Here is a 25,954-nt window from a genome sequence, read left to right as displayed (position 1 = left end):
TAGAAGACTAATAGTTCCAGTTTCAGAAGGTTGTTTTGAGGATTGAATGAAGTAATTCTCATAAATGTTATAGAACTATGCACTCAATACATGTCAGCTGTCATTACAAAACAAAAACCAAGAAGCAAAAATATATACACTTAAAATGATGTTTAGCAATGAGTGTTTCAGATTAGAAATGGTCTGAACATCCAATAAATATCCATTAACTCAATTTAGTGTCAGTCCAAAGCTTTACGTTAACTAAGCCCCTTACCAATCATCTTCAAGCTGACATACTTCCTTATTTTCTGAAATGAGGAATATTCGGTTTATATCTGTTCTTATTTCTACAAGCCAATCAGAACAGAGCTCCTTACAGAGGCCTTATAATCAAATTTAGTAATGTCATCTGGGGATAGAAAATATTTCACTTTCATACAATGAGAGGTAAAAACCTTTCTGAACTATAGACATAATGACAGACAAATAAGCGCAAATAGAACTTTGAGCTTATATTTTAAAATCTCAGCCATAGGTTAAGAGTAGACACAAAATTACAAAAATCCATGGTCCATATAAAAGACTTGTTCTGTCCACAGTGGATATAAATTCATTGAAAATTGATCAGAACTCAAAATAAACAAACATATAAACAGAAAAGATAAGCAAACCAGTCTGACACTTTTCATCCAACAGGATGTCTCCTCCCCATTAACCCATCTACAGAAATCATCAAATTGTCAGATCATTAAGCCAAATTTCCAGTAAGGAATCATTTATCAGATAAAACAAATTGAAAACAAAATGAGTAGAAAACAAAATTAAAATTTGGAAAAACAGAGAGTCACCAAAGTCTTACTGCCTCTTCGCATTCACCTCTGGAAGCCAAAAAAAGATGTGCGCAGGTTTACACCACTGGTGAGATTGATGAATGTTACCTGGTTCTGTCGGGTGAATCCATTGGGCATCTTGGTGGAACTTCCAAAACTGTTAAAAGATAATTTCAGAAATATACAAAATCATGAATCTCACGGTTATAAAAATGAATATGTGTTAAGATTTTGATTTTCCTCATATGATACGAAGAACGAAGCAGATGTAATAACTAGTTCAAAGGAAAAGTCAAAAGAACACATATTTATATGGAATAAAGGAATGTTAAGATGAATTGCAAATAGAGACAAAGTTGATTTTTCCACAGGGAGGAAGTTAATTGCATCTCTAACAGGACAAAGTTCATCTATCTATCAGCTATTTAACAACTTTCAAGAGTCGCAAAATCACTGAAAGACAAGAAGCATGGCTAGAATCAGAGAGCCCTGAAGGGTGTGCTATAGGTAATGTAGTTTTCCACTGAAGCACAAACTTCTTTCTATAGCTAATCATAATTTACTGCTTACCTTGTGCCAGGAATTGTGCTAAATGCTTCATAAGCTTATCTTATTTAATCATCATGATAACCTAGAGCGGTAGGTATTATTATTAAGAATATTCTGGAAAAAAAAGAGAATATTCTGGGGGTACCTGTGTGGCTCAGTCAGTTAAGGGGCTGCCTTCAGCTCAGGTCATGATCTCAGGGTCCTGAGATCCAACCTGCATGTCTGGCTCCCTGCTGAGGGAGCCACCCACCCACCTTCACTCATGGTCTCTCTCGCTCTCTCTCTCTCAGATAAATAAAATCTTTTTTTTTTTAAGTGTGGTTTTCTTAAGGGTACTGTCCATCCTTGCACATGCTCCTACTCACTCTCTTGCTCTCCCTCCCACCCACTGAGAGAGACTTATAGCATCTCACTTAATGTTGGAATCACACACACACACATACACACACACTTTATAGTAAACATATGAAAACTTACTCCTGTCTCACATATTATTTACTCAAGAATGAACCTCTTGATCTAGTTCCCTAGATAGGCTGTCAGAATTCAGAACTTTTCAGATTTAAAATAATAGATTGCATATACCACATACTACATAATGCTTCCATGGGGGCCTGGGACAGTATTCATAATCAAACACAGTTCTATTTCTGCAGAAAAAAAATGTATGAATAGTCACACTAAGAGGAATAAATACAGATCATAAGCAGCTACATGTTTGTTCAGGTTAGTTGTGTTGCCAAATCAGTTCACCCTAAACTGACCAAAAAAGAATTTTATTATCAGAACTTTCTGGATTCCAGAATTGTGGATAAAGATTTGTGGGGCTATTTATAACAATGTAAGAGTTGAATAGGCTACCTGATGATGTTCAGGTTATTTGACATTTAATTAAATATTTATTAATTTTGATTTTTCAATTTTCTTTTTATATTTGGAGCCAGTAACTTTTTCCCAAATCTCAACCATTTATTTTATTTTAAAAAATATTTTGTTTATTTATGTGAGAGAGAGAGAGAGAGAGAGAGAGAGAGAGAAAGCACAAGCTGGAGGTGGGGAGAGGCAGAGGGAGAAGCAGACTCCCCACTGAGCAGGGAGCCTAACCTGGGGCTGGATCCCAAGGACCTGGGGATCATGACCTGAGCTGAAGGCAGAGTGAGTTCTGACTGAGAACTTAACTGACTGAGCTACCCAGGCACCCCCGAAATCTCAACCATTTAATAGGCTAGTAGGAATCTCTTGGACTCTGTGCACTGTGCCCCCAGTACAGAGAAAATACTCCGGTGGATTTATGCAAACAAGAGAAGAAGGGACTCAGAAACAAGAACAAAAACAAAAGGGTAGCATGAACTTGTAAGAAAAGTAAAGGGAGGTTAATGGCCAGAATAAGTGAGTGCTTGAGAATAATGCTGAAATGAGGAAGGAGAATATTTACTCAGTGCCTATGAAATGCCTAGCACTGAACTAACTTTTCAAACGCCATCTCTTTAATCACCATCCAAAAACATATAAAGGGGGTATTATTATCCCCATTTGGAGATGAGATCAAATACTCAGAATTTAAGAGCTTTCCCCAGAATTAAACAGTTAGTATGTAATGGAGCCAGGATTTGAATCTATGTTTTCTGATTCCAAGGTCGATACTCTTCCCGCCATAATGTCTTGATATATTCAGAATAGAATACATACATGAGCAAGAATCATCCTTGGGGAAGAGATTTTATTTTATTTTATTAATTATTTTTATTAACATATAATGTATCATTTGCCCCAGGGGTACAGGTCTGTGAATCACCAGGTTTACACACTTCACAGCACTCACCATAGCACATACCCTCCCCAATGTCCATAACCCAACCACCGTCTCCATATGCCCCCTCCCCCCAGTAACCCCCAGTTTGTTTTGTGAGATTAAGAGTCTCTTATGGTTTGTCTCCCTCCGGATCCCATCTTGTCGCATTTTTTCCTTCCCTACCCCCAACCCCCCCCACCTGCCTCTCAAATTCCTCATATCAGGGAGATCATAAGATAATTGTCTTTCTCTGATTGACTTATTTCACTCAGCGTAAAACCCTCTAGTTCCATTCACATCATTGCAAGTGGCAAGGTTTCATTTCTTTTGATGACTGAATAGTATTCCTATATATATATATATATATATATATACCACCTCTTCTTTATCCATTCATCTGTTGATGGACATCTAGGTTCTTTCCATAGTTTGGCTATTGTGGACAGTGCTGCTATAAACATTCGGGTGCACGTGCCCCTTCGGATCACTACATTTGTGTCTTTAGGGTAAATACTAAATACCCAGTAGTGCAATTGCTGGGTCATAGGGTAGCTCTGTTTTCAACTTTTTGAGGAACCTCCATGCTGTTTTTCAGAGTGGCTGCACCAGCTTGCATTCCCACCAACAGTGTAGGAGGGTTCCCCTTTCTCCGCATCCTCGCCAATATCTGTCATTTCCTGACTTGTTAATTTTAGCCATTCTGACTGGTGTGAGGTGGTATCTCATTGTGGTTTTGATTTGTATTTCCCTGATGCAGAGTGATGTGGAGCACTTTTTCACGTGTCTGTTGGAAGGGGAAGAGATTTTTGTCTTTTCCATTAGGCAGAATAATTAAGCTGAGTGGAGATAAGCAAAAATGACCAAAAGAATTGAATACCAACAAATATAAGGAAAGAGGAAAAAGACACCCAACTAATTTAAGAGATTTTACATCTCTAAGCCTGAATGATTTTCATCAAAGGTTAACAAAAGAGTCTGCAGATGTAATTTCAGAACCAGAGTTAGTAATAGTCACGGATCATGGAGGAAAGGAGTATCTGATGAATGCACAAACATTTTCCTTATTTCTAAAATTTGGGGGGGAGAGGTAAATTCCAAAAACATTAGGTCAGTAAAGTTTGACCTCAATCTTCAGCAGAACTCTTAAATGGAATCCTAAACAGATGACTTATAGAGCACAATATAGTGATCACTATTTCACTAAAACCAATAAGTATACCAAAGTAAGCCCCTCTTCTCTTTTATATGCTTCTTTAACTGATTCTGAGAAAAGGGTATTAGGTTAAAGCTTATGAACCCTGAAATTGTATGCAAAATTTAGTGCATGTGAACATTTTTCTTGCTGGACCAAAGGTCTTTTAGCTTTCATTAGATTCTCAAAGTAGTAGACTCGGGGGCTTTTGTGACCTCATGGCAGTGGGAGAAAAGGGGTCTCCAGTCAGCCTGTGTAGGTACTGTGAGTCCTCTCTTGTCTGTGGTGACATCCCTTGTCTCTTGGTTGCTGGCTGCTCTGATGGCACCTGCTGCTTACAGTTTGTCACTGGCAAGTTCTTTGTTAGTGTCTTGGCTCTGATAGAGTTTGCCTTCACTGGCTTGGTTCCACCTCCACAATCGCTGCGGCTGTAGACCACTCTGAGCTGCACACAGGGCCTCCATCTGGCCTTGACAGTCCACCCCAAAGCAGAGGTGTTTCATCTGTCTGAGGAATTTCTGGTTCCCTTCATATTTCACAGGGACCAGAAGAGAGGCAGGAGTGCTAACCCAGGCCCTCTCTCTGCCTAACCACTCTGTACTCTGCAGCTTCCACATACCAGTCTGGGGCTACAGGGAATAGCAGTTTCTTTCCTGGATCCCAAATGAGTGATGGGGCATAAGCCTCCGCTGCTTTTTTGGCACCTTTTTTCCCCATTTCTCTCAACCTACTTAGCCTCCTCCCAACCATGCACATACGCACGCACACACACAGATTTCAGCAGAAAATCAATGTGTGTGTGTGTGTGTGTGTGTGTGTGTGTGTGATATCACATGTGAATGTTATCACTTACTCCCTTCTCTCCTTTGTCCCATATTCTATCATACCAGAAGAAGAAGGATTTCATCCCCTTCTACTGCGGCAGAGATTTTCCATAAGTCATATTCTTACAGGAGAAACATTTTCCCTCCCCCATGTCTATAATAGCAGAAGGGTTACAGAGGAAACTGATTTCTGGAGCTGCAAGGAGGTAGATGAATGTGTTTCGGAAGGATACAGTGAGGACTGAAAATTTCATAGGCTTCGTATTTTTAAACATTACCCCATTACACATGATAATTGTCTTGAAATATTTCAAAGTTCAAAAATATTTCAAAATTCTATCAGAAGATAGAAATAACTTATTCTACTATGCAGCCATCAAAAGAAATGAAATCTTGCCTTTTGCAGCAATGTGGATGGAACTAGAGGGTGTTATGCTGAGCAAAATAAGTCAATCAGAGAAAGACAATTATCATATGATTTCCCTGATATGAAGAATTTGAGAGGCAACTTGGGGACTTTGGGGGGTAGGGAAGGAAAAAATGAAACAAGATGGGATCTGAGGGAGACAAACCATGAGAGACTCTTAATCTCACAAAACAAACTGAGGGTTGTTGGGGAGAGGGGGTGTATGGAGAGGGTAGCTGGGTTATGGACATTGGGGAGGGTATGTGCTATGGTGAGTGCTGTGAAGTGTGGACCCCTGACAATTCACAGACCTGTACCCCTAGGGCAAATAATACATTATATGTTAATAAAAAATAAAGAAAATTTTTTTTAAAAAGAAATAACTTATTCTTTATTCTCTACTGGGCTGAAATTACACCAGTGGTGAAAGCTACAAGAATCCAAATTTGAACTTTTAAAAAACTTTCCAGTAACCAGAGGTTTTGTTCAAACATAAAATAGGATAGCACAAGAAATAATGGGATGGTGTCACTGGAAATGTTAATATGTTATTCGCAACTAATGAATCATTGAACATTACACCAAAAACTAATGATGTACTATAGGTTGACTAATTGAATTTAAATTAAAAAAAACTCACATGTTCGGATGACCACTGATCAAAGCTACATAGGGGGAAAAAATTCACCTTGGTTTAAAGTTTATAATAAATGGGGACGCCAGGTGGCTCAGTCGGTTAAGTGTCTGCTTTTGGCTCAGATCATGATCTGATCATGATCCCAGGATCGAGTCCCATGTCAGGCTCTTGCTCAGCGGGGAGCCTACTTCTCCTTCTGCCTGACGCTCCCCCTGCTTGTGCACTCTCTCTCTATCTCACTCTCTGGCAAAAGAAAGAAAGAAGGAAGGAAAGAAAGAAAGAAAGAAAGAAAGAAAGAAAGAAAGAAAGAAAGTTAGTTAGTTTATAATAAATGACCTCAAAATTACCTAAAGATACAGATTCTCACCTTTTTTTTTTCCAAATGAGGTTTTCATCGCTTATCTTCTGACATCATTAGCAAGTAGACTGCACACTGACATGTCTCTGAGTTGGCCATCCACTCCTCCATCTCAGACTAAAAAAGGTAGCCAAAGACTTGAGGCCAGCGGTACAGAGGAAAGGTCATATGCAAGGAATTGAAACACCAAGCCTGTGTCACATATCAGTATGGAGTCTAAATTTGCACTACTCATATGATGTGGGATATTCTGAACACACACACACACACACACACACACACACACACACACACACACAAGAAATGACTGGACCTGGTAAAAATCCAAAGGCTATGTCACAGGCAAATGACAATTTTCTTTGTAGGGAAACTTCACAACCCAAGCACATGAAACTCCCACTGAAATAACCTCCTACTGAAGATGAATGTACAGTCAAGAGTCACAAATCATGAGGAAACAAACCACATAAGACAAAGCTAGCAAAATAGTTAGCATACCAAGAACTAGATATAATAAAACAATCAGAAAGGAAATGTAAAACAAATACGCTCTACCTAAAGAAAATTCAGAAAGTTCTACTTAATATGGATATTTTATTGAGCAAGGAACAAACTGTTGGAGAATAGGGAGACTTCTGAACCAAAGTAGTTAAGAAACTCAAATCTCAGCAGTTACAGCTCAGTTTATAAGGCATGAAATGCGGGAGTGCATTTTCTACTGTGATTGGTTACTAGAACCTTACACTCTTTTTCACCACAGGCTTACTCTGTAGCTGATTAGCTAGGAAGGTTTTTTGGGTTTTGGGTTTTTTTTTTTTTCCCCCTTAAGTAAGCTCTACGCCCAGTGTGGGGCTTAAACTCACCACTCTAAGATTGAGAGTTGGGGCATACTCCACCAACTGAGCCAGCCAGATGCCCCATGGCTAGGAAGCTTTAAGATCATGTTGACATGAAGAAATCTTAACTTTTGTTTAAGGTCAGAGTAAGAATTTAGGGAAATCATGATAGTTTTAAGTTTTGGTTGCATTATTGTGAGTGTTTGGTCTAGGAATATATTCAAACTGTGGTCTCCATTTTGGTTTTGCTTTAACAGTTCAAAATAATAAAAGATTAAAGAAATATTAGAAACCAAAATGAAAGAACAGTACAAGAAACAAAGAAAGAAAGGGGGGAGGAAGGAAGGGAGGGAAGGAGGGAGGAAGAAAGGAAGGAAGAAAGAAGGAAGGAGGGAAGGAAAGAATGGAGGAAGGGAAGGAAGAAGGAAGAAAGAAAAGAACCAAAAAGATTGGTTTGGGGGTGCCTAGGTGGCTCAGTGGCTCAGTGGGTTGAGCCTCTGCCCTCATGATCTCAGGGTCCTGGGATAGAGCCCTGAGTCGGGCTCTCTGCTCAGCGGGAAGCCTGCTTCTCCCTCTCTCTCTGCCTGCCTCTCTGCCTACTTGTGATCTCTCTCTCTGTCAACTAAATAAATAAAATCTTTAAAAAAAAAAAAAAAAGATTGGTTTCTTAAAAGAACCAAATAGAACTTACAGAAACAAAAAATATAATCACTGAAATTGAAAACTCAGTGGACAGATTAGGCAATAGTTTAAATATAATTGAGAAGAAAATTTACCTGGAAAGTAGATCTGAAAGAATTACTAGGGACATAGACAAATGGATAGAAAATATGAAAGAAGGGTATGTTAGGCAGAATAATGGTCCCCAAAGGATGTCCACATCCTAATGTCTGGAACCTATGAATATGTCAAATGGAAAAGGGTGAATTAAGGTTGCAGGTGGAATTAAGTTGGGTAATTGGCTGACCTTGATATAGGGAGAGAATCCTGGATTATCCAGGTCAGGCTATTGTAATCATAGGGGTTCTTAAAAGTGAAAAAGGAGAGAGAAGAGCATGGGAAGAAGAGAGATGGCAGTGTAAAAAGACTTGTTAATGTTAATGGCTTTAAAGATGGAAAAATGGGACCATGAACCAAGGAATGCAGGCAGCCTCTAAAAACTGGAAAAGATAAGGAAATGAATTTGTTCCTAGAGTCTCCAGAAGGAATGCAGCCCTGGCCAAATCTCAGTGAGACTCATTTCAGACTTCTGGCCTACAGAACTGCAAAATAATAAATCTGTGTTTTTTAAAGCCAACTAAGTTTATGATTTGTTACAACAGCAGTGGAAACAAATGTGAGAGGTTAAAGGCATGTAAGGTAAAGGGAAATGATGCAACATATATCTAATAAGAGAAAAAGTAGAGAGAATATACTATTTTTTTTAAAGATTTTATTTATTTGACAGAGAGAAATCACAAGTAGGCAGAGAGGCAGGCAGAGAGAGAGGAGGAAGCAGGCTCCCCGCGGAGCAGAGAGCCCGATGCAGGGCTTGATCCCAGGACCCTGAGATCATGACCTGAGCCGAAGGCAGAGGCTTTAACCCACTGAGCCACCCAGGCGCCCCATGAGAATATACTATTTTTTAAAGGGCTGAGAATTTTCCAGAATTGAAGAGATGAGTCTTCAGATTGAGAGATCACACAAAGGTCTGAGTGTGATACATATCAGCTAATACACAACCATACTCAACATTATAGTGAAATACAGAAGAGGGGAAGTCTTAACAGCAAACAGAACCTCCGGCATGGGCAAGAACAAGACAACCAGAACTCTCTTTCCAGGAAGGTAACAAATGTCAGTGGTCAACCAACGCTATCAGCATTCAAAATTAGACTCTAGGTGTGGCCTCTGATCCTTTTTCCTAGGGATTCCTGGGTGCTGGTACACTCCCGGAGACGAATTTAAACAAAGAAGATGGAAGGAAGCTGGTTCCAGAAAGAGAGATTCCCCTTCTTCCTTGTTCTCAATCTTCTGCTTCAAGGTAAGAAAGGGGCAACAACAGGGAAAAAAAGCGAAATCTCTCTGTAAACACCTAGAAACTTCTTACAAATCTCCAACTCCCAGAGATGATCTAAAATGGGCATTGTTATTTCATAATTTTGTTATAATAATGCCTGAACAGACATTACATCTCTGAAAGACAGAAAATATCCTTTCAGAGATGTGCCACACAGGAACACTTCCATTTTTCTTCCCGTGAACCATCCCTGCTTGTCTTCTTTTCCATTTAACCTAAATGCACAGCCATTTTTCTATACACAGGTATGATTCTTTTTCTCTACAGCTATGAAACCAACCCCATTGCAGCAAAGTGCTCGCTTTTAGCCATAACTTCCTCATCCACCTACAGGATCCAAGTGCCCTAGGTTAGTAAGATGCCAGAGGGTAACAGGTGGAGAGTGAAGACGGAGTATGCCTGTCTTTCAAGGAGTGATCATGGTAGAGTGGAAAGAACATGGGATTTGGAGACAGATGAACCTGGGTTTGAATATTGGTCCCTCACTTGATTCCTAATGTAACCTTGGGCAAATTGGTTGACTTCTCTGAGCTCCAGTTTCCTCATCTGTAAAATGGGACCTACCTTGCAGAGTTGTGAGGATGCAATGAGAGAATTGAGCAGCACAGTGGCTGCCCAGCATTTGATAGGTATCAATAAATGTCATCTCTCTCCCTTAGGTTGTCATGTAACTTCAGGATGGGGGAAATAGGGGAGGGCTGAACCAGAGGTGGCCAGTACAAGAAAGAGGAACAAATTGTACACCTAGTCTACTCAGTAGAAAACATTAGAAATGGTCCTCTAGTCACTCAAAGACCATGCTTGACAAATGAAAATTCATTGCTCATAGAATGATTTAAGGATTTGCCTGGAGAGCACTGTGACTCTGGGAATGGATAAGGCTCGATGTCCTTGGCACACAACACTCTCATTCCAGCTTGTTGTAACTCTAACAAATTTCTACCAGTAGAGAATCGGAATATTTATCAGTCAGAAAAGAGGGGAAGGCAACACCGCAAAAGTCTCAAACTAGAAAATTGATAGAAGGCTGGGCAGCAAAATAAGGAGATGGAAGGAAACTTGGGGCAGTGAAGGTGAAATAGGTGCATTCTCTTTGGGCACCACCCCCCAACGGAATCCTATCCAATGGCTATCACTGTCTCAGGGTTTGGTTTGCATATAGATTTGGGCATGCTTTGCATGGAAACAGAAAGGTTAGGAAGAAGGCCAGAGCCCTAACTCAGCTTACCACGTTAGCTTCCATCATTTGCCTTCTAGCCCAACCCATCCTCCCTGGCCTTGGCGGGCAGCACCCAGCCTCTGGTCCTCTCTTGGAGATCTCGCTCCCCCAATCTCTGTTTCATCATTGGGGGTGTATGCTGCAGCAGCATCAAACAAATTGGGGTTCAGATCAAGTCCAGTTTCTGCCCCTAAATATTTGATGTCAGGAATTTAATTCCTCTCACCGAAACTCAGTTGACTCATTTAGTACATAAGGATAAAAATAATTTCTACCTGATAGGGGCCTGGAAGGGTAAAATGAGGTAGTTTGTTTGAAGGGTTTAGACTATGCCTGGGACATATTCAATGCTCAATAAATATTAGCTATCATTATTATCTCAGGCTACCCCCAAGATCCTGTCATAGGGCCCTCTCATATAGGCAACATGAGACTTCTCTTCCTCTCCTCACACATTCTATGTCCTCTACAGGAAGGAGCAGTACCTTCATCAACAACTGCTCAGGGTCTGCCCAGCATGGCGTGTATCCCACTATTCTGGAGTCAGTGTTTGACAGGAAGGCCTTCCGTCCAGTCACCAACTTCAGCATCCCCACCCTAGTCAACATCTCCTTCACTATGTCTGCCATCCTAGATGTGGTGAGTGCTGATACCTCTAGGCCTTAATTTTTCCCACCCTGGCAAGGCAAGCCCAAAAGCCCTTGTCCACATTTCAGCTTCCTCTCTCATTGCTATCTGGAATCTGCCCAATGAGGATCTCAAAGAAACTATGTCTGGTTCAACAGGATGACATATTAACAGCACTAGAAGAGAATTTCTTTTCTTCTTAGCCAGCAATTCTCTACACTGGCTGCATACCACCATTCAGGTTCTGCTCCCAGAGGTTCTGATAGGATGAAACCCAGACTTTGGTATTTTTAAGCTCCTCAAGTGATTCTAAGATACAGCCAGGGTTGAGAAGTCCTCCTGTGAACTCTCATTCATGGCCCAAAACATCTGTTTTAATCAAGCTTTTGTCCTTGACCTACATGTTGGCCTTGATCATAGCACCATTTTGACATATCTTGGGGGTTGGTAAATAGAAGTGGGGAGTGGGAGGAATGGACAGACTTCTTACCAGCATCACACTGGAAACAGGAAATTCTTTTGACAGGATGAGAAACTACAGCTCTTGTCATCGTTCCTGTGGCTGGAAATGGTATGGTCGATTCTGTTTATTCTCTCCCTTCATTTATAGTCAGAAAGGATTTTAAGCAAAGGTGGGGGCACCTGGGTGGCTCAGTCCATTAAATATCTGCCTTCGACTCAGGTCATGATCCCGGGGTCCTGGGATCAAGCCCCACATCAGGCTCCCTGCCCTCTGCCTGCTGCTCCCCCAACTTGTGCGCTCTCTCTCCCTCCCTCTCTCTCTCTCTCTCTCTCAGATAAACAAATAAAACCTTTTTTTAAAAAATAAAGAAAGAAACACATGATGGATAAATTTAAAAATCTACAATCACGGTAAGAGGCTTCAATATACTCCTTTCAAAAATCAAGTAGAAAAAGAATAAAAATACTGTGATTTTTAACAGCACAGTTAAGATACTTGATTTAGGGGGTGCCTGAGTGGCTCAGTTGGTTGAGCCTCCAACTCTTGTTATTGGCTCAGGTCTTGATCTCAGGATCCTGAGGCCAAGCCCCATGTTAAGCTCCACGCTGGGTGTGGAGCCTACTTAAAAAAAAAAAAAAAAAAAAAAGGAAAAAAACTAGATTTAATAAACATCAAACTTTGTGCCAATGAACATGCATAATCTCTTCTGACATAAATGGAATATTGTCCCACACTGATCATATTCTTGACCACAAAGATCTCAATAAAGTCGAGAAAGCAGAAATTATCTAGACCACAATCTCTGATCACAATACAAAAAAATGAAACTAACTTGGAAAATATAGCACTCCCCAAGAAAACCCTATTTCTTGGGAATTTAAAATTAAACTTCCAAATACTTTGGGCTAAAGAGAAAATAAAACAGAGACACCTGGGTAGCATAGTCAGTTAAGTGTCTGGCTCTTGGTTTCAGCTCAGGTTGTGATCTCAGGGTCATGATACTGAGCCATGCATCAGGCTCTGCACTCAGCTCAGAGCCTGCGTGAGACTCTCTCTCTCACTCCCTCTGACTCTCCCCCCACATGTGCACTGGTGCGATCTTTCTCACTCTTTCACTTTCTCTCTCTCTTTCTCAAATAAATAAATCTTGAAAAAATAAAATAAATAGAAATTTTGAACTAACGAGAAATGAAGAGCTCTACATATGAAAACCTATGAATATAGCCAAAGTATAATTAGAATATATAAGAAATACATTAAAAAGTTTGTATCTTAAGTGCATTAATTAGAAAAAAAGAGGGGAAAATGAAAGTAAATGAAGTAAGTTTCCAGTTTGAAAAGCATGGTTGAGGGGCGCCTGGGTGGCTCAGTGGGTTAAAGCCTATGCCTTCGGCTCAGGTCATGGTCTCAGGGTCCTGGGATCGAGCCCCGCATCGGGCTCTCTGCTCAGCAGGGATCCTGCTTCCCTTCCTCTCTTTCTGCCTGCCTCTCTGCCTACTTGTGATCTCTGTCTGTCAAATAAATAAATAAAATCTTAAAAAAAAAAGAAAAGAAAAGCATGGTTGAAGGGAAGGAAAGAGGAGAAAAATAATAGTAATGATCACCTAATCTTGCTCTCAAAGTGTAGTTGCAAGATGGGCAGCACTGGTTGATTACACCACCTGAAAGCCAAGAAATGCACACAGTTTTGGGTCCCACCCAGCATGATCAACCATCCCAGCATGCCCAAGACTGAGTAATTCTCAGGACGTGGAATTTTCAATGCAAAAACTAACAAAATCCTGAGCAAATCAGGATGAGTTAGTCACCCAAGCTAATGAATCAGAATCTACAGTTCAAGAGGATCCCCAGGTGTTTTATATGCAAAGTGAGAGTTGAGAAGCACTGATCTAGTACAAGTCTTTGCTTAATGTGCATAGAGCTCTCTGTTGTGGCTGTGGTTCCACAAACTACAGCTGCTGTTGAAAGTGTCCTGAGACCAGACAAGCCCACCCAGAACTAGACAATCCTAGAAAACAGTTTTCAAAGAAGATTGCCAAGCTTGGAAAAGAGAGTTTGGAAAGGTCATCCCAAAGACAAGGGAGGGGGGTGCCTGGCACCTGCCAAGGAGTGGAAGACCACTAAGCCTCTTGAGTTCAAAAAACCCAAGGGCTTGTTCAAGGTCTCCTTGCAATAAAGTCTGGTGAATGCAGTCTGGAAGACAGCTGAAGCCATGCTAGATATTAATACATAATACCTATGAACAACATTACAGTTTCAAAATCCACTGATAAGACTTATTTCATTTGATACCTACTAATCTCCTTATTTCACACTAGGGAAATTCTAGCTCAGAGGTGCTAAGTTATTGATCTTTCATCTCTGAATCTCATTCTTACTGAAGAAAGGAGAGGATTTCTCTGGACACCAGTAATTTCTTATGGAAATGGGAAAGGAGAGTGATCAAAATTTATGAAGAAATGGATGCAGAATGCTTCAATTCTATCAGTAATTCTTACTTATTGAAAAAAAAAGCCAAGTAAACATATCAAAATATTTATTCCACAAAGTTGAGTAATAGAAACACACGTTTATTATATTATTTTATATACTTTTTATGTGCAGGAAATATTTCATAACTTTTTTTAAAGAAAAATCAAAGGACAGGAAAAAACAGCTTCAATTCATATAAGGCTCTCACCTCTTTTCCACCTGGGTTCTAGGTCTGGGATAACCCATTTATCAGATGGAACCCAGAGGAATGTGAGGGCATCACGAAGATCAGTGTGGCAACCAAGAATCTGTGGCTCCCAGACATTTTCATCGTTGAGTTGTGCGTATTAAGGGCTGGGAAAAGGCAGAGGGAAGCCCCATTTTCTGGAATCAGTAGAATTTACAATCTACCATTGGAGTCACTACAAGCGGTCTTAAATGGCTGAGAAATGACCAGAAAGGTAAGAGGAAAAACCATAACACCCGCATCCCACTCCATCTCTCTTACAGCATGGATGTAGATAAGACCCCAAAAGGCCTCACGGCATATGTAAGTAATGAAGGTCGCATCAGATATAAGAAACCCATGAAGGTGGCCAGCATCTGTAACCTAGATATCTTCTACTTCCCTTTTGACCAGCAAAACTGCACACTCACCTTCAGCTCATTCCTCTACACAGGTAAGTTGTGATGGAGTCTCAGAGATGTGGGTGAATGAGAGCAACCAATAAAACAACAAAAAAATAAAATATAAAGAAATTATGAACAAATGGTGACCAAGGTGTGTGGGTAGAGCAAAGATTAAGGCTCTATGGATGTTTAAATATTTTCCATAAAGGCAGATTCAAAATCTATCTTGTTGATTACCATCCTAAGCTCTTTCAAAGTTTCTGCCATATGGTAGATACACAAAAATATGTGTTTAATGAAAAGATGGAAAAAGAGAGTGAAGTTGAGTCAATAGGAAACTGTATCCTTGGGAAATGATCTGGATCTCCCTTTTAGTGGAGAACATGTTGCTCGGCATGGAGAAAGAAGTGTGGGAAATAGCAGACACATCCCAAGACATCGTTCAAACCCATGGAGAGTGGGAGCTCCTGGGCATCAACAAGTCCACCCCAAAGATGTCCCTGGGCACCAGCCTATATGATCAGATCATGTTCTATGTAAGTTCAGAAGCCCTTGCTTTTTCCTTCCTTCCTTGCTTCTACTCTTACCTAGAATCTCCACCAAGTGGGTATCTCCCAAGTTTCAGTTTTACTTCTGCAAGGCCTGAACCTTCTCTCTTGGCTGTCCAGCCATGCTCTTTTTCCTAAAGCTCACTGCTCTGGCCTTAATCGCCCATGGCAGATTCTATACTTAATTATGAAGCTGCATTCTGCATACCTAAAGATCTCAGGGTGATATCGGACCAACAAGAAAGGCAGAGACACAATCACTACTATTCCTGGAAGTCTCCAAATCCCTTATCCACTTCCCTCTCTTTCCTGTCTCAAGGTGGCCATCAGGCGCAGGCCCAGACTCTACATCATAAACCTTCTGTTGCCCAGTGGCTTTCTGATTGCTGTCGATGCCATCAGCTTCTACCTCCCAGCAGAAAGTGGGAATCGTGCCCCATTCAAGATAACCCTTCTTCTGGGCTACAATGTCTTCCTGCTCATGATGAATGATTTACTCCCCACCAGTGGCACCCCCCTTCTCAGTATGTCCTCTCCAGCCATTGGGGAAAGAAGGGTGGGAAAGACTGACTGAACTAGCTCAGGGAAGGGAGATATCCTGGGAAAAGGAGGTTCTCCAGGATATGATTGGAAGAGAGAAGTCCTAGGTTGGTGCCTCTGGCCCACATGTAGGCCTACCTTCCCTCCAGGTGTCTACTTTGCCCTGTGTCTGTCCCTGATGGTGGTCAGCCTCCTGGAGACCATCTTCATCACCTACCTGCTGCACCTTGCCACGACCCAGCCCCCACCCATGCCTTGGTGGCTTCATTCTCTGCTCCTCTGTTGCACCAGGCCAAGAAAATGCTGCTCCACTGCATTCCAGAAGAGAAATAAAGGCCTGGGCCTATCCCCTGCCCACCTGCCTGGTAAGGGCTCAGCACTGCACACATTTCCTCTTCCCACACAATCTTTTATCTCCTACTGCCTCTTTCCCTGTCCCCCTTCCATCCCAGGTGAACTTCATGGTCCTAGCTGAGTCTTTGTTTCTCTGTAGGTGTGAAGGAGCCTGTGGAGCTGGTGAGGAACGTGTCAGGTCCCAGAGAGGCAGAGTTAAATGGGTGTCCTCAATCAACAAGGGCCCAGGAGGAAGATGAGACTAAGAAGCAGGACTTGGTCAACCTATGGGTGCAGTTCAGCCACATGATGGACACCCTGCTCTTCTGCCTCTACCTGCTCTTCATGGCCACCTCTGTGGTCACAGTCATTGTCCTCTGGAACACCTAGCCAGGATGTCTATCTGCTCCTGCTCCTGCTCCAGACAAGAACTGCTTCTGGCTTCCAGAGACCAGTCAGGTTTTTGCCTTGTTGACTACCAACTGTCACAGCCCAAAGATGACCAGTTCCCTGTTGCATTCCATGCATCTCAATCCAGACCCACTGATCAGTCTCAACCAACTCCAGACATTTTCCTCTTGCATCTGCCTTCTATAGACTTCCCTCAGTCTTCCCTTGCAGTTCTAGGCTCCCCTTATGTCTTCTCCATAGCAGTCCCACCTCCTCTGCTTGTTTACTTGTCCCAATAAATCATTCTACAGAGATCTCTGGTTCTTTATCATGTTTTCAGATAGCAAATTAACTATTCAGGACTGATAGTTGCAAAATATCACCTGTGCATCCCTCTGCCTGTGATAAAATTTTGATGTCATAACAGACTATTCTCTTACCTTCAAGTCCAATGTGACAATAGTCCTGTCTGGGAAGTTTTAATTTTCTTAGGCATTTTACTTATTTTTTTTTTAAGATTTTATTTATTTTTATTTTAGAGAGAGAGCAAGTTTGAGCAAGTTTGGGAGAAAGAGAGGGAGTGGGAGATAATCTCTAGCAGATTCTGTGCTGAGCAGAGCCTGATGCAGGGCTTGATCTCAGGACCCTGTGATCATGCCCTGATCCAAAACCAAGTTGGTCGCTCAACCTACTGAGCCACCAGGCACGCCGCTTAGGGATTTTAAAAGACATATTTCTTACTTTTAGATTTTTTTTATTAATTTTTTTCATTATTGTAAAGGCATACTGCAGAGATATTACAGGTTAGGTTCCAGAACATCACAATAAAGCAACTATCACAATAAAATTAGTCAATGAATTTTTTTACTTCCCAGTAGACATAAAAGTTATGTTTGAATTATATTGTAGTCTATTGAGTGTGCAATAGCACTATAGCTATTTGAGAAAGTTGAGCATCTGCCTTCGGCTCAGATCATGATCCCAAGGTTCTGGGATCAGGCCCTGCATCAGGCACCCTGCTCAGTGGGGACTCTGCTTCTCCACATCCCTCTGCTCCTCTCCAACTCACACTCTCTCTCAAATAAATAACTAAATCTAAAAAAAGTGCATACCTTAATTTAAAAGTACTTTATGCTAAAACACGCTAACCATCATCTGAGCTTTCAGCAAGTTGTAATCTTTTGACTTTAGAGGATCTTGCCTCAATGCTGATGGCTGCTGACTGCTGAGGGTAGTGACTGCTGAAACTTGAGTGGCTGCAGCAATTTCTTGAGGACAATAGTGAAGTTTGCCACATCAACTGACTCTTCCTCTCACAATTTCTCTCTAGCATTCAATGCTGTTTGATAGCATTTAAGCCACAGTGGAATTTCTTTCAAAATTGGAGTCAGTCCTCTCAAATACTAAGATTAGTAATATTCTACATCCTTTGCTGTCATCTCAACAATCTTCACAGCATCTTCACCAGGAGTAGATTCCATCTGAAGAAACCATTCTCTGTGCTCATCCGTAAGAAGCCACTCCTCATCCGTTAGTTTTATCATGAGATCGCAGCAATTCAGTCCCATCTTCAGGTCCAATTCTAATTCCAGTTCTCCTGCTATTTCTACTATACCTGTGGTTACTTCATGCACTGAAGCCTTGAATTCCTCCCTGTCATCCTTAAGGGCTGGAATCATCTTCTTCCAAACTGCTGTTATGCTGCTATTTTGGGCTCTTCCCGTGAATCATAAATATTCTTAATGGCATCTAGAATGGTGAATCTTTTGCAGAGGTTCTCAATTTACTTTGCCCAAATCCACCAGAGGAATCACTATCTATGGCAGCTACAGCCTTATGAAATGTATTTCTTAAATACTAAGACTTGAAAGTCAAAATTACTCTTTGATCCATGGGCTGCAGAATGGATGTTGTGTTAGCAGACACGAAACATCATTCTCATTGTACATCTCCATCAGAGTTCTTGGTGACCAGATGCATTGTCAATGAGCAGGAATATTCTGAAAGAAATCTTTTTTTCTGAGCACTAGGTCTCAATAGTGGACTTAAAATACTTAGTAAACCGTAGCAGATAAACAGATGTGCTGTCACCCAGGCTTTGTTGTTCCACTTATAGAGCACAAGTAGAGCCAATTTAGCATCATTCTTAAAGGCCTTGGGATTTTTGGAATGGTAAATGAGCATTGGCTTCAACTTAAAGTCACCAGCTGCATTAGCTCTTTATAAGAGAGTCAGCCTATCCTCTGAAGCTTTGAAGCCAGGCATTAACTTTTCCTCTCTAGCTATGAAAGTCCTAGGTGGCATCTTCTTCCAATAGAAGGCTGTTTCCTCTACTTTGAAAATCTGTTGTTAACGGTAGCCACCTTCATGAGTTACCTTAACTGGAGCTTCTGCAGAACTTGCTGCAGCTCCTACATCAGCACTCTGCTGTTCACCCTTGTACATTTATGTTATGGTGACGGCTTCTTTCCTTAATCCATCTGAATGAACCTCTGTTGTGGTGGATTGATCTTCTATCCAGACCACTCAAACTTTCTCCGTATCAGCAATAAAGCTGTTTTACTTTCTTATCATTCATGTGTTCACTGTAGTAGCACTTTTCATTTTCTTTAAGAACTTTTCAAAGATTTATTTATTTATTTATTTATTTATTTATTTATTTATTTGAGAGACAGAGAGTGCTCAGGGGCAAGGGGCAGAGGGATAAGGAGACAGAAACCCAGGCAGACTCCACACTGAGCACAGAGCCTGATGCAGAGCTCAATCTCATGAACCTGAGATCGTGACCTGAGTCAAAAACCAAGAATTCAACACTTAGCAACTGTGCCAGGTGCCCCAAGAACTCTTCCTTTGCATTCATAACTTGGATAACTGTTTGGTGCAAGAGGCCCAGCTTTTAACCTGTCTCGGCTTTTGACATACATTCCTCACTAAGCTCAATCATTTCTAGCTTTTGGTTTAAAATGAGGGAAGTATGACTCTTCCTTTCACTTAACACTTCAAGGCCATTGGCCTAATTTCAATATTATTGTGTCTGAAGGAATAGGGAATCCAAAGGAAAGGAAGAGAGAAGCGGGTACAGCCTGTTGGTGAAGCAATCAGAACATACACATTTATTAAGTTCACCATCTTATACGAGCACAGTTTGTGGCACTCCAAGACAATTACAATAGCAACATCAAAGATCATTAGTCACAGATTACCATAACAAATATAACAGTGAAAACGCTTGAAATATTGAGAGAATTATCAAAATGTGACAGAGACACAAAGTGAGCAAATGTTTTTTGAAAATGGCGCTGATAGACTTGCTCAATGCAGGGTTGCCACAAACCTCCAATTTATAAAAAACAGTATCTGTGAAGTGTAATAAAGCTAAATGCAATAAAATGAAGTTTAACTGAAAATGAGTTCGGCAAGGTTACAGGATATAAAATCAATACGCAAAAAGCATTATATTTACATACATTAGCAATAAATAACCTGAAAATAAAATTAGGAATCATAAAAAATAAGACATTTAGGAATAAACCTAACAAAAGAAGTATAAGACTTATATATTGAAAACTACAAAACACTGCTGAAAAAAATTAAAGAAGATCTAAATAAATGGAAACATCTATCATGTTCTAGATTCAGAAAATTTTATATTTCCCAAATTAACCTACATACTCAACACAATCCTTATCAAAATCCTAGCTGTCTTTTTTGTAGAAATTGACAAGCTGATTCTAAAATTCATATGGAGGGGTGCCTGGGTGGCTCAGTGGGTTAAAGCCTCTGCCTTCGGCTTGGGTCATGATCCCAGGGTCCTGGGATCGAGCCCTGCATCGGGCTCTCTGCTCGGCGGGGAGCCTGCTTCCTCCTCTCTCTCTCTCTGCCTCTCTGCCTACTTGTGATCTCTGTCTGTCAAATAAATAAATAAAATCTTTAAAAAAAATAAAATTCATATGGAAATGCAAGAAACTCAGAATAGCCAAAATAATCATGGAAGAAAACACAGTTGGTAGTCGTACACTAACTGATTTCAAAACTTATTACAAACTAAAATAGTCAAGAAAGTGTGTTGCTGACATAAGAATAGACATATAGATCAATGAAATGGAATTGAGAGTTCATAAACAAACTCTAACATTTATGATTAATTTATTTTGTACAAAAGGACCAAGACGGGGACGCCTGGGTGGCTCAGGTGGTTAAGAGGTCATCTCTTGGTTTCAGCTCAGGTCATGATCTCAGAGTCCTGGGACTGACTCCCACAATGGGCTCTGCTAGGAGCCTCCTTCTTTCTCCCTTGGCCTCCGGCTCTCCCTCCTTGTGCTCTCTCTCTCTCTAATGACTTTATAATTTTTTTAAAGATTTTATTTATTTATTTGACAGACAGAGATCACAAGTAGGCAGAGAGGCAGGCAGAGAGAGAGAGGGGGAAGCAAGTTCTCTTTCACACACAGCCCTCTCCCTCCAGGAACACCCATGTCCCTTGAAGAAGCCTGAATAAAAAGCAGGTAAGATACAGTGTCACAATCTTCTTACAATCCCTGCTACATCAGTATTCAAGACCCTGATAATCAGGCTGATCCATTAGCCATACTTTTTTTTCTCTTGGCAAAGCTGTCTCAAGAACCCTATTGGCTCTCTCTAGAGAGAAATGGCTCACTCCCCATCTACAAGTTCAAGCTGTCGTCAAGAAAACTGGTCTCAGGAGTGCTTGGGTGGCTCAGGCAGTTAGGCTGCAGCCTTTGGCTGGAGTCATGATTCCAGGGTCCTTGGGTCATGATCCCAGGGTCCTTGGATTGAGCCCTGAGTTTGGTTTCCTACTCAGCAGAGAGTCTGCTTTTCCCTCCCTCTGCCTCTTCCCTGGCTTGTGGATGTGGGCACATGTACATGTGTACTCACGCATGCTTTCTCTCAAATAAATAAATAAAATATTAAAAAAAGGAAGGAAGGGAGAGCGAGAAAGAGAGAGAAAGGAAGAAAGGAAGGAAAGAAAAACAAAACTGGTCTCAGAGCAGCCAGGTCAAATTCCTTCCCAAAGGGATCCTGGGCTCCAAGTACATTGTGGATATGGTGGGCTCCTTCTTTACAGTTCTGGAACACTCTATCAAAAGGTACCTGAGTAAGTCTAAGATACAGACTTAAGATATAGATATAGATAGAACAGATTGGTGCACAACACAGCAATGACCTCTAGGGGGTGGTGGTGCCCAACTGCACATGCCACCCTCTAGCACCTTATCAAGGCCCAGCCCAAGTACAGTATTATTTGTATCAATGACTTTATTTTCCCCTTTTCCCCCCCTTCCTTCATCTCTTCCCTTAAAATTTTTTTAAAGATTTATTTATCTATTTGAGAAAAAGAGGGAGAGCCTTCGCTAGCACACGCAAGGGGAGGGGTAGGGGATGAGGCCAGAGGGAGGGAGGAGGAGGGGGAGGGAGAGAGAGAGAGAGAGAGAGAGAGAGAGACCAGACTTCCCGCTGAGCTGAGCCTGGAGCCAGATGCAGGGCTCAATCTCACCCTGAAACTGTGACTTGAGCAGACATCAAGAGCTGTCAGATGCTTAACGGACTGAGTCACGCAGGCACTCCTTCCCTTAAGTTCGCAAGTGAAGTTTCTTCTGAATAATCCCAGCCTGTTTTCACTGAGCTATAGAAGGTTTAGAGGATCTTTTTTCCTCAACTCTCAGCCTAGAAGACAAAGAGGATTGTTATACCCATAGAAACTAGTTTTATCACTGGAGATGAGAGTGAAGATTCTAGGAAAACAACAACAATAATGACAAAAAAGACATGATGTGGGGTGCCTGGGTGGCTCAGTGGGTTAAAGCCTCTGCCTTTGGCTCGGGTCATGATCCCAGGGTCCTGGGATCGAGCCCCACATCGGGCTCTCTGCTTAGCAGGGAGCCTGCTTCCTCCTCTCTCTCTCTCTCTGCCTGTCTCTCTGTCTACTTGTGATCTCTATCTGTCAAATAAATAAATAAAATCTTAAAAAAAAAAAAAAAAGACGCGATGCAAGAGAACTCAGACCTTTAGTTATTCTGTCATTTCCTAGCAAGCTAGGATATGAAGAGTAAAAACTTCAGCTTTCCTATAACATATTTAAAACATTCAACTTTCAGAACGACTCAGATCAAAAAGTAACTAGAAAAATAAACAACACTTGTGGCAGTGAACAATCGGCTCTGATTACTAAGCCACAAGTAAGCCCAGCTGAGAAGCACAAAAGGCTCTAAGATTTACTGTTGAAGTGTTTTAATCCACCAGCTTGATGCATGTGATCACTAAAGCCCTGACTCTTTAGCAATGCCTAGAAACGGCCAGCTCTGTGTATGTATCAAGGGTACCCTGCAGGGGACATACTCTACCATTATTCTGACATCTCTGTAGTAGGACCTGAAGAAAAAGAAAAAAAAAAATGCCATTTAAAAGTTAAAAGAAAACATAGGAGAAAAACCTCACGACATTGGATTTGACAGTGATTTCTTGGATATGACACCAAAAGTATAGGTCACAAAAGAAAAATAGATAAGTTGGACTTCACCAAAGTGAAAACTTCTGTGCATCAAAGGATATCATCAACAGGGTGAAAAGGTAACCCATGAAATTGGAGAAAATATTTGCAAATAATATCTCTGATAAGAGATTGATATCCAGAATATATAAAGAATTCCTACAACTTAAGAAAAAAAAAATTTTAAATGCTCAAATAGACACAATAGACTTTAACAGACCAGAAGGCTGTTTGCCAGAGCTAAGGGGAGAAGGGAATGAGGAGTTCTTGTTTAATGAGTACAGGGCTGTAGTTCTGCAACATGAAAAGAGTTCCATGGATGGGTGGTGGTGACAGTAGCACAACAATGTGAATGTCCTTAGCACTACTGAACTGTGCACTTAAAAATGGTCAAGATGAGGGACGCCTGGGTGGCTCAGTTGGTTAAGCAGCTGCCTTCGGCTCAGGTCATGATCCCAGCGTCCTGGGATTGAGTCCCACATCGGGCTCCTTGCTCAGCAGGAGCCTGCTTCTCCATCTGCCTCTGCCTGCCACTCTGTCTGCCTGTGCTCACTCTGACAAATAAATAAAAAATCTAAAAAAAAAAAATGGTCAAGATGGGAAATTTTATGTTGTATGTATTTTACCACAATTAAAAAACAAAACAAAAAAGCCTCAGCTTGGGAGAGCCTGAAATTACTTTTACGTATTTGCTTAAAGTTGTCTCATCAGACTCTCAATTACTGACTAGCAAACACCAGTCATTCATTTGGCAAATATTTATTGAGCATGTGCCATGTGCTGAGTGTTCATCTAGACCCATGGTATACAGAGTGAATAAAACGGATGGAAAGCCCTGATTTTCACAGAGCTTACATTCTAAACTGATTGATTTTTTTTTAAGATTTTATTTATTTATTTGACAGAGAGAGAGAGATCACAAGTAGGCAGAGAGGCAGGCAGAGAGAGGGGGAGAAGCAGGCTCCTTGCTGAGCAGAGACCCCCCCCGCCCCCCAGTGCAGGGCTCCATCCCAGGACCCTGAGATCATGACCTGAGCCAAAGGCAGAGGCTTAACACACTGAGCCACCCAGGTGCCCCAAAACTGATTGATATTTAAGACCTCACACCATAATGCTGATATATTAGTTTATAAAAAGAAGCAGAACCGATAGTTGACCAAAGAAATACAAATGGTCTTTTAACATGTGAAAAGATGTTCAACATATCTCAAAATAAGAGAAATGAAAATTAAAACTACACTTTGTAAAAAAAAAAAAAAAACGAAAAACAACAACAACAACAACAACAACAAACTACACTTTGTTTCCTCTCTGGATTGGCAGAAACTCCGAATTGTTGACAACATAGTATGTTGGTGAGGTTGTAGGGAAACGTACTCCCATACATTGCTGTTGTAAGGACAAAAACACATTTTCCATGGATAGCAATTATGTAATAATTAAGCATTTAAGCATCAGCAGGCTTCCCAGTGAGTTCAACAGCTTATCATTTGCCATGGGAATTGTATCCAATTTGAACCAGTCACTCTCCTTTAAGAACGAGTTCTAAAAAATGAATGCAAATTTATAAAGATATCAATAGGAGGATGCTTGTTGCAGCATTACCTGTAATAGCTAACCTGCAGCCTCCCCCCCACCCCGCCCAAAAATCTGAACATTTATCAACACACATGCTTTTTCAAATAAATAAAATCTTTGGAAAAGAAAATGAAAGAAAATTTTTAAAACACAGTAACTCCCCATTTCCTTGTCCCAGCCAGCCCCTAGCAACCACAATTCTACTATCTATTGACTCTTCTAGGTACTCATATAAATGGAATCATACAGTATTTGTCTTTTTGTTACTGGCTTATTTCACTTAGCGTAATATCCTCAAGGTTCATCCATGCTATAGATTATGTCAGAATTTCCTTCCTTTTTAAGACTGAATAATAGTCTGTCATATGTATATCTCACATTTTGCTTATCCACTTATTCGTCAATGGATACTTGGTTTGCTCTCCATGTTTTAGCTATTGTGAATAATGATGCTATGAACCTGGGTGTTTAAATATCTGAGACCCCATTTTCACAGTGTATATCCAGAAATAGAATTGCTGAAGCTTATGGTAATTCTATGTTTTATCTTTTGAAGAACCACTGTCCTGTTTTCCACAGTGGCTATACTGTTTTACATTCTCACCAACAGTGCACAAGGATTCCAACTTCTCCACATCCTCACTAACACTTGTTATTTTCTGTTTTGTTTTGGTTTGGTTTTTTGATAGTGGCCATTCTGATGGATGTGAGGGGACATCTCATTGTACTTTTGATTTGTAATTCCCTGATGTTTAGCGATGTTGAGCATCTTTGCATGTACTTTACTGACCATTTGTATATCTTTTTTTGAGAAATGCTTATTCAAGAACATGACTCATTTTTTGTTTCAATTTTTGTTGTTGTTGAGTCCAGTAAGTTTTGAAACAAATGTTCTCTCTGAGATCCATCCATTAAAAACCTCATCCATCCAGTTACCTGTCTACAGAATTAGAAGCCCGGGATTTATCACTCACCACTTTCCCGGGTCACAAGAGGCCTTTAAAAATATCTAGAATTGGACCTACTTTCCATCTGCTTCACCATCTCCACTACCACCATCACCCTACCTCCATGTGTGTGCCAGCACCCGCATATCACTAGTCCAGTTTAGTCATCCTTTTTTTTTCTTTCTGCCTATGGATTTGTAGGACAGTAGAACAGCATTCTTGTTAACGTACAAA

The 25,954-nt window shown here is 40.8% G+C and overlaps 1 protein-coding gene across 2 annotated transcripts; it reads left to right on the top strand.

Moving 5' to 3' along the window:
• Positions 1-9,362: 9,362 nt before the first annotated feature.
• LOC111150908 (5-hydroxytryptamine receptor 3E-like) lies at positions 9,363-16,687 on the top strand. Of its 2 annotated transcripts, XM_022508599.1 has the most exons (9): positions 9,363-9,429; positions 11,157-11,323; positions 11,838-11,882; positions 14,477-14,586; positions 14,757-14,926; positions 15,252-15,412; positions 15,744-15,948; positions 16,114-16,329; positions 16,458-16,687. In XM_022508599.1, the coding sequence occupies exons 1-9, from the start codon at positions 9,363-9,365 to the stop codon at positions 16,685-16,687; spliced, it is 1,371 nt and encodes a 456-aa protein (XP_022364307.1). The 2 variants fall into 2 exon arrangements, with proteins under 2 accessions (XP_022364307.1, XP_022364313.1); XM_022508605.1 differs by lacking the exon at positions 11,838-11,882.
• The last annotated feature ends 9,267 nt before the right edge of the window (positions 16,688-25,954 follow it).

The sequence above is a fragment of the Enhydra lutris genome, unplaced genomic scaffold (genome assembly GCF_002288905.1).
Source record: "Enhydra lutris kenyoni isolate GAN:26980312 unplaced genomic scaffold, ASM228890v2 scaffoldscaffold2, whole genome shotgun sequence".
Taxonomy (NCBI): domain Eukaryota; kingdom Metazoa; phylum Chordata; class Mammalia; order Carnivora; family Mustelidae; genus Enhydra; species Enhydra lutris.
The sequence above is the reverse complement of the archived record's forward strand: the minus strand, read 5'-3'. Positions and strand labels throughout refer to the sequence as shown.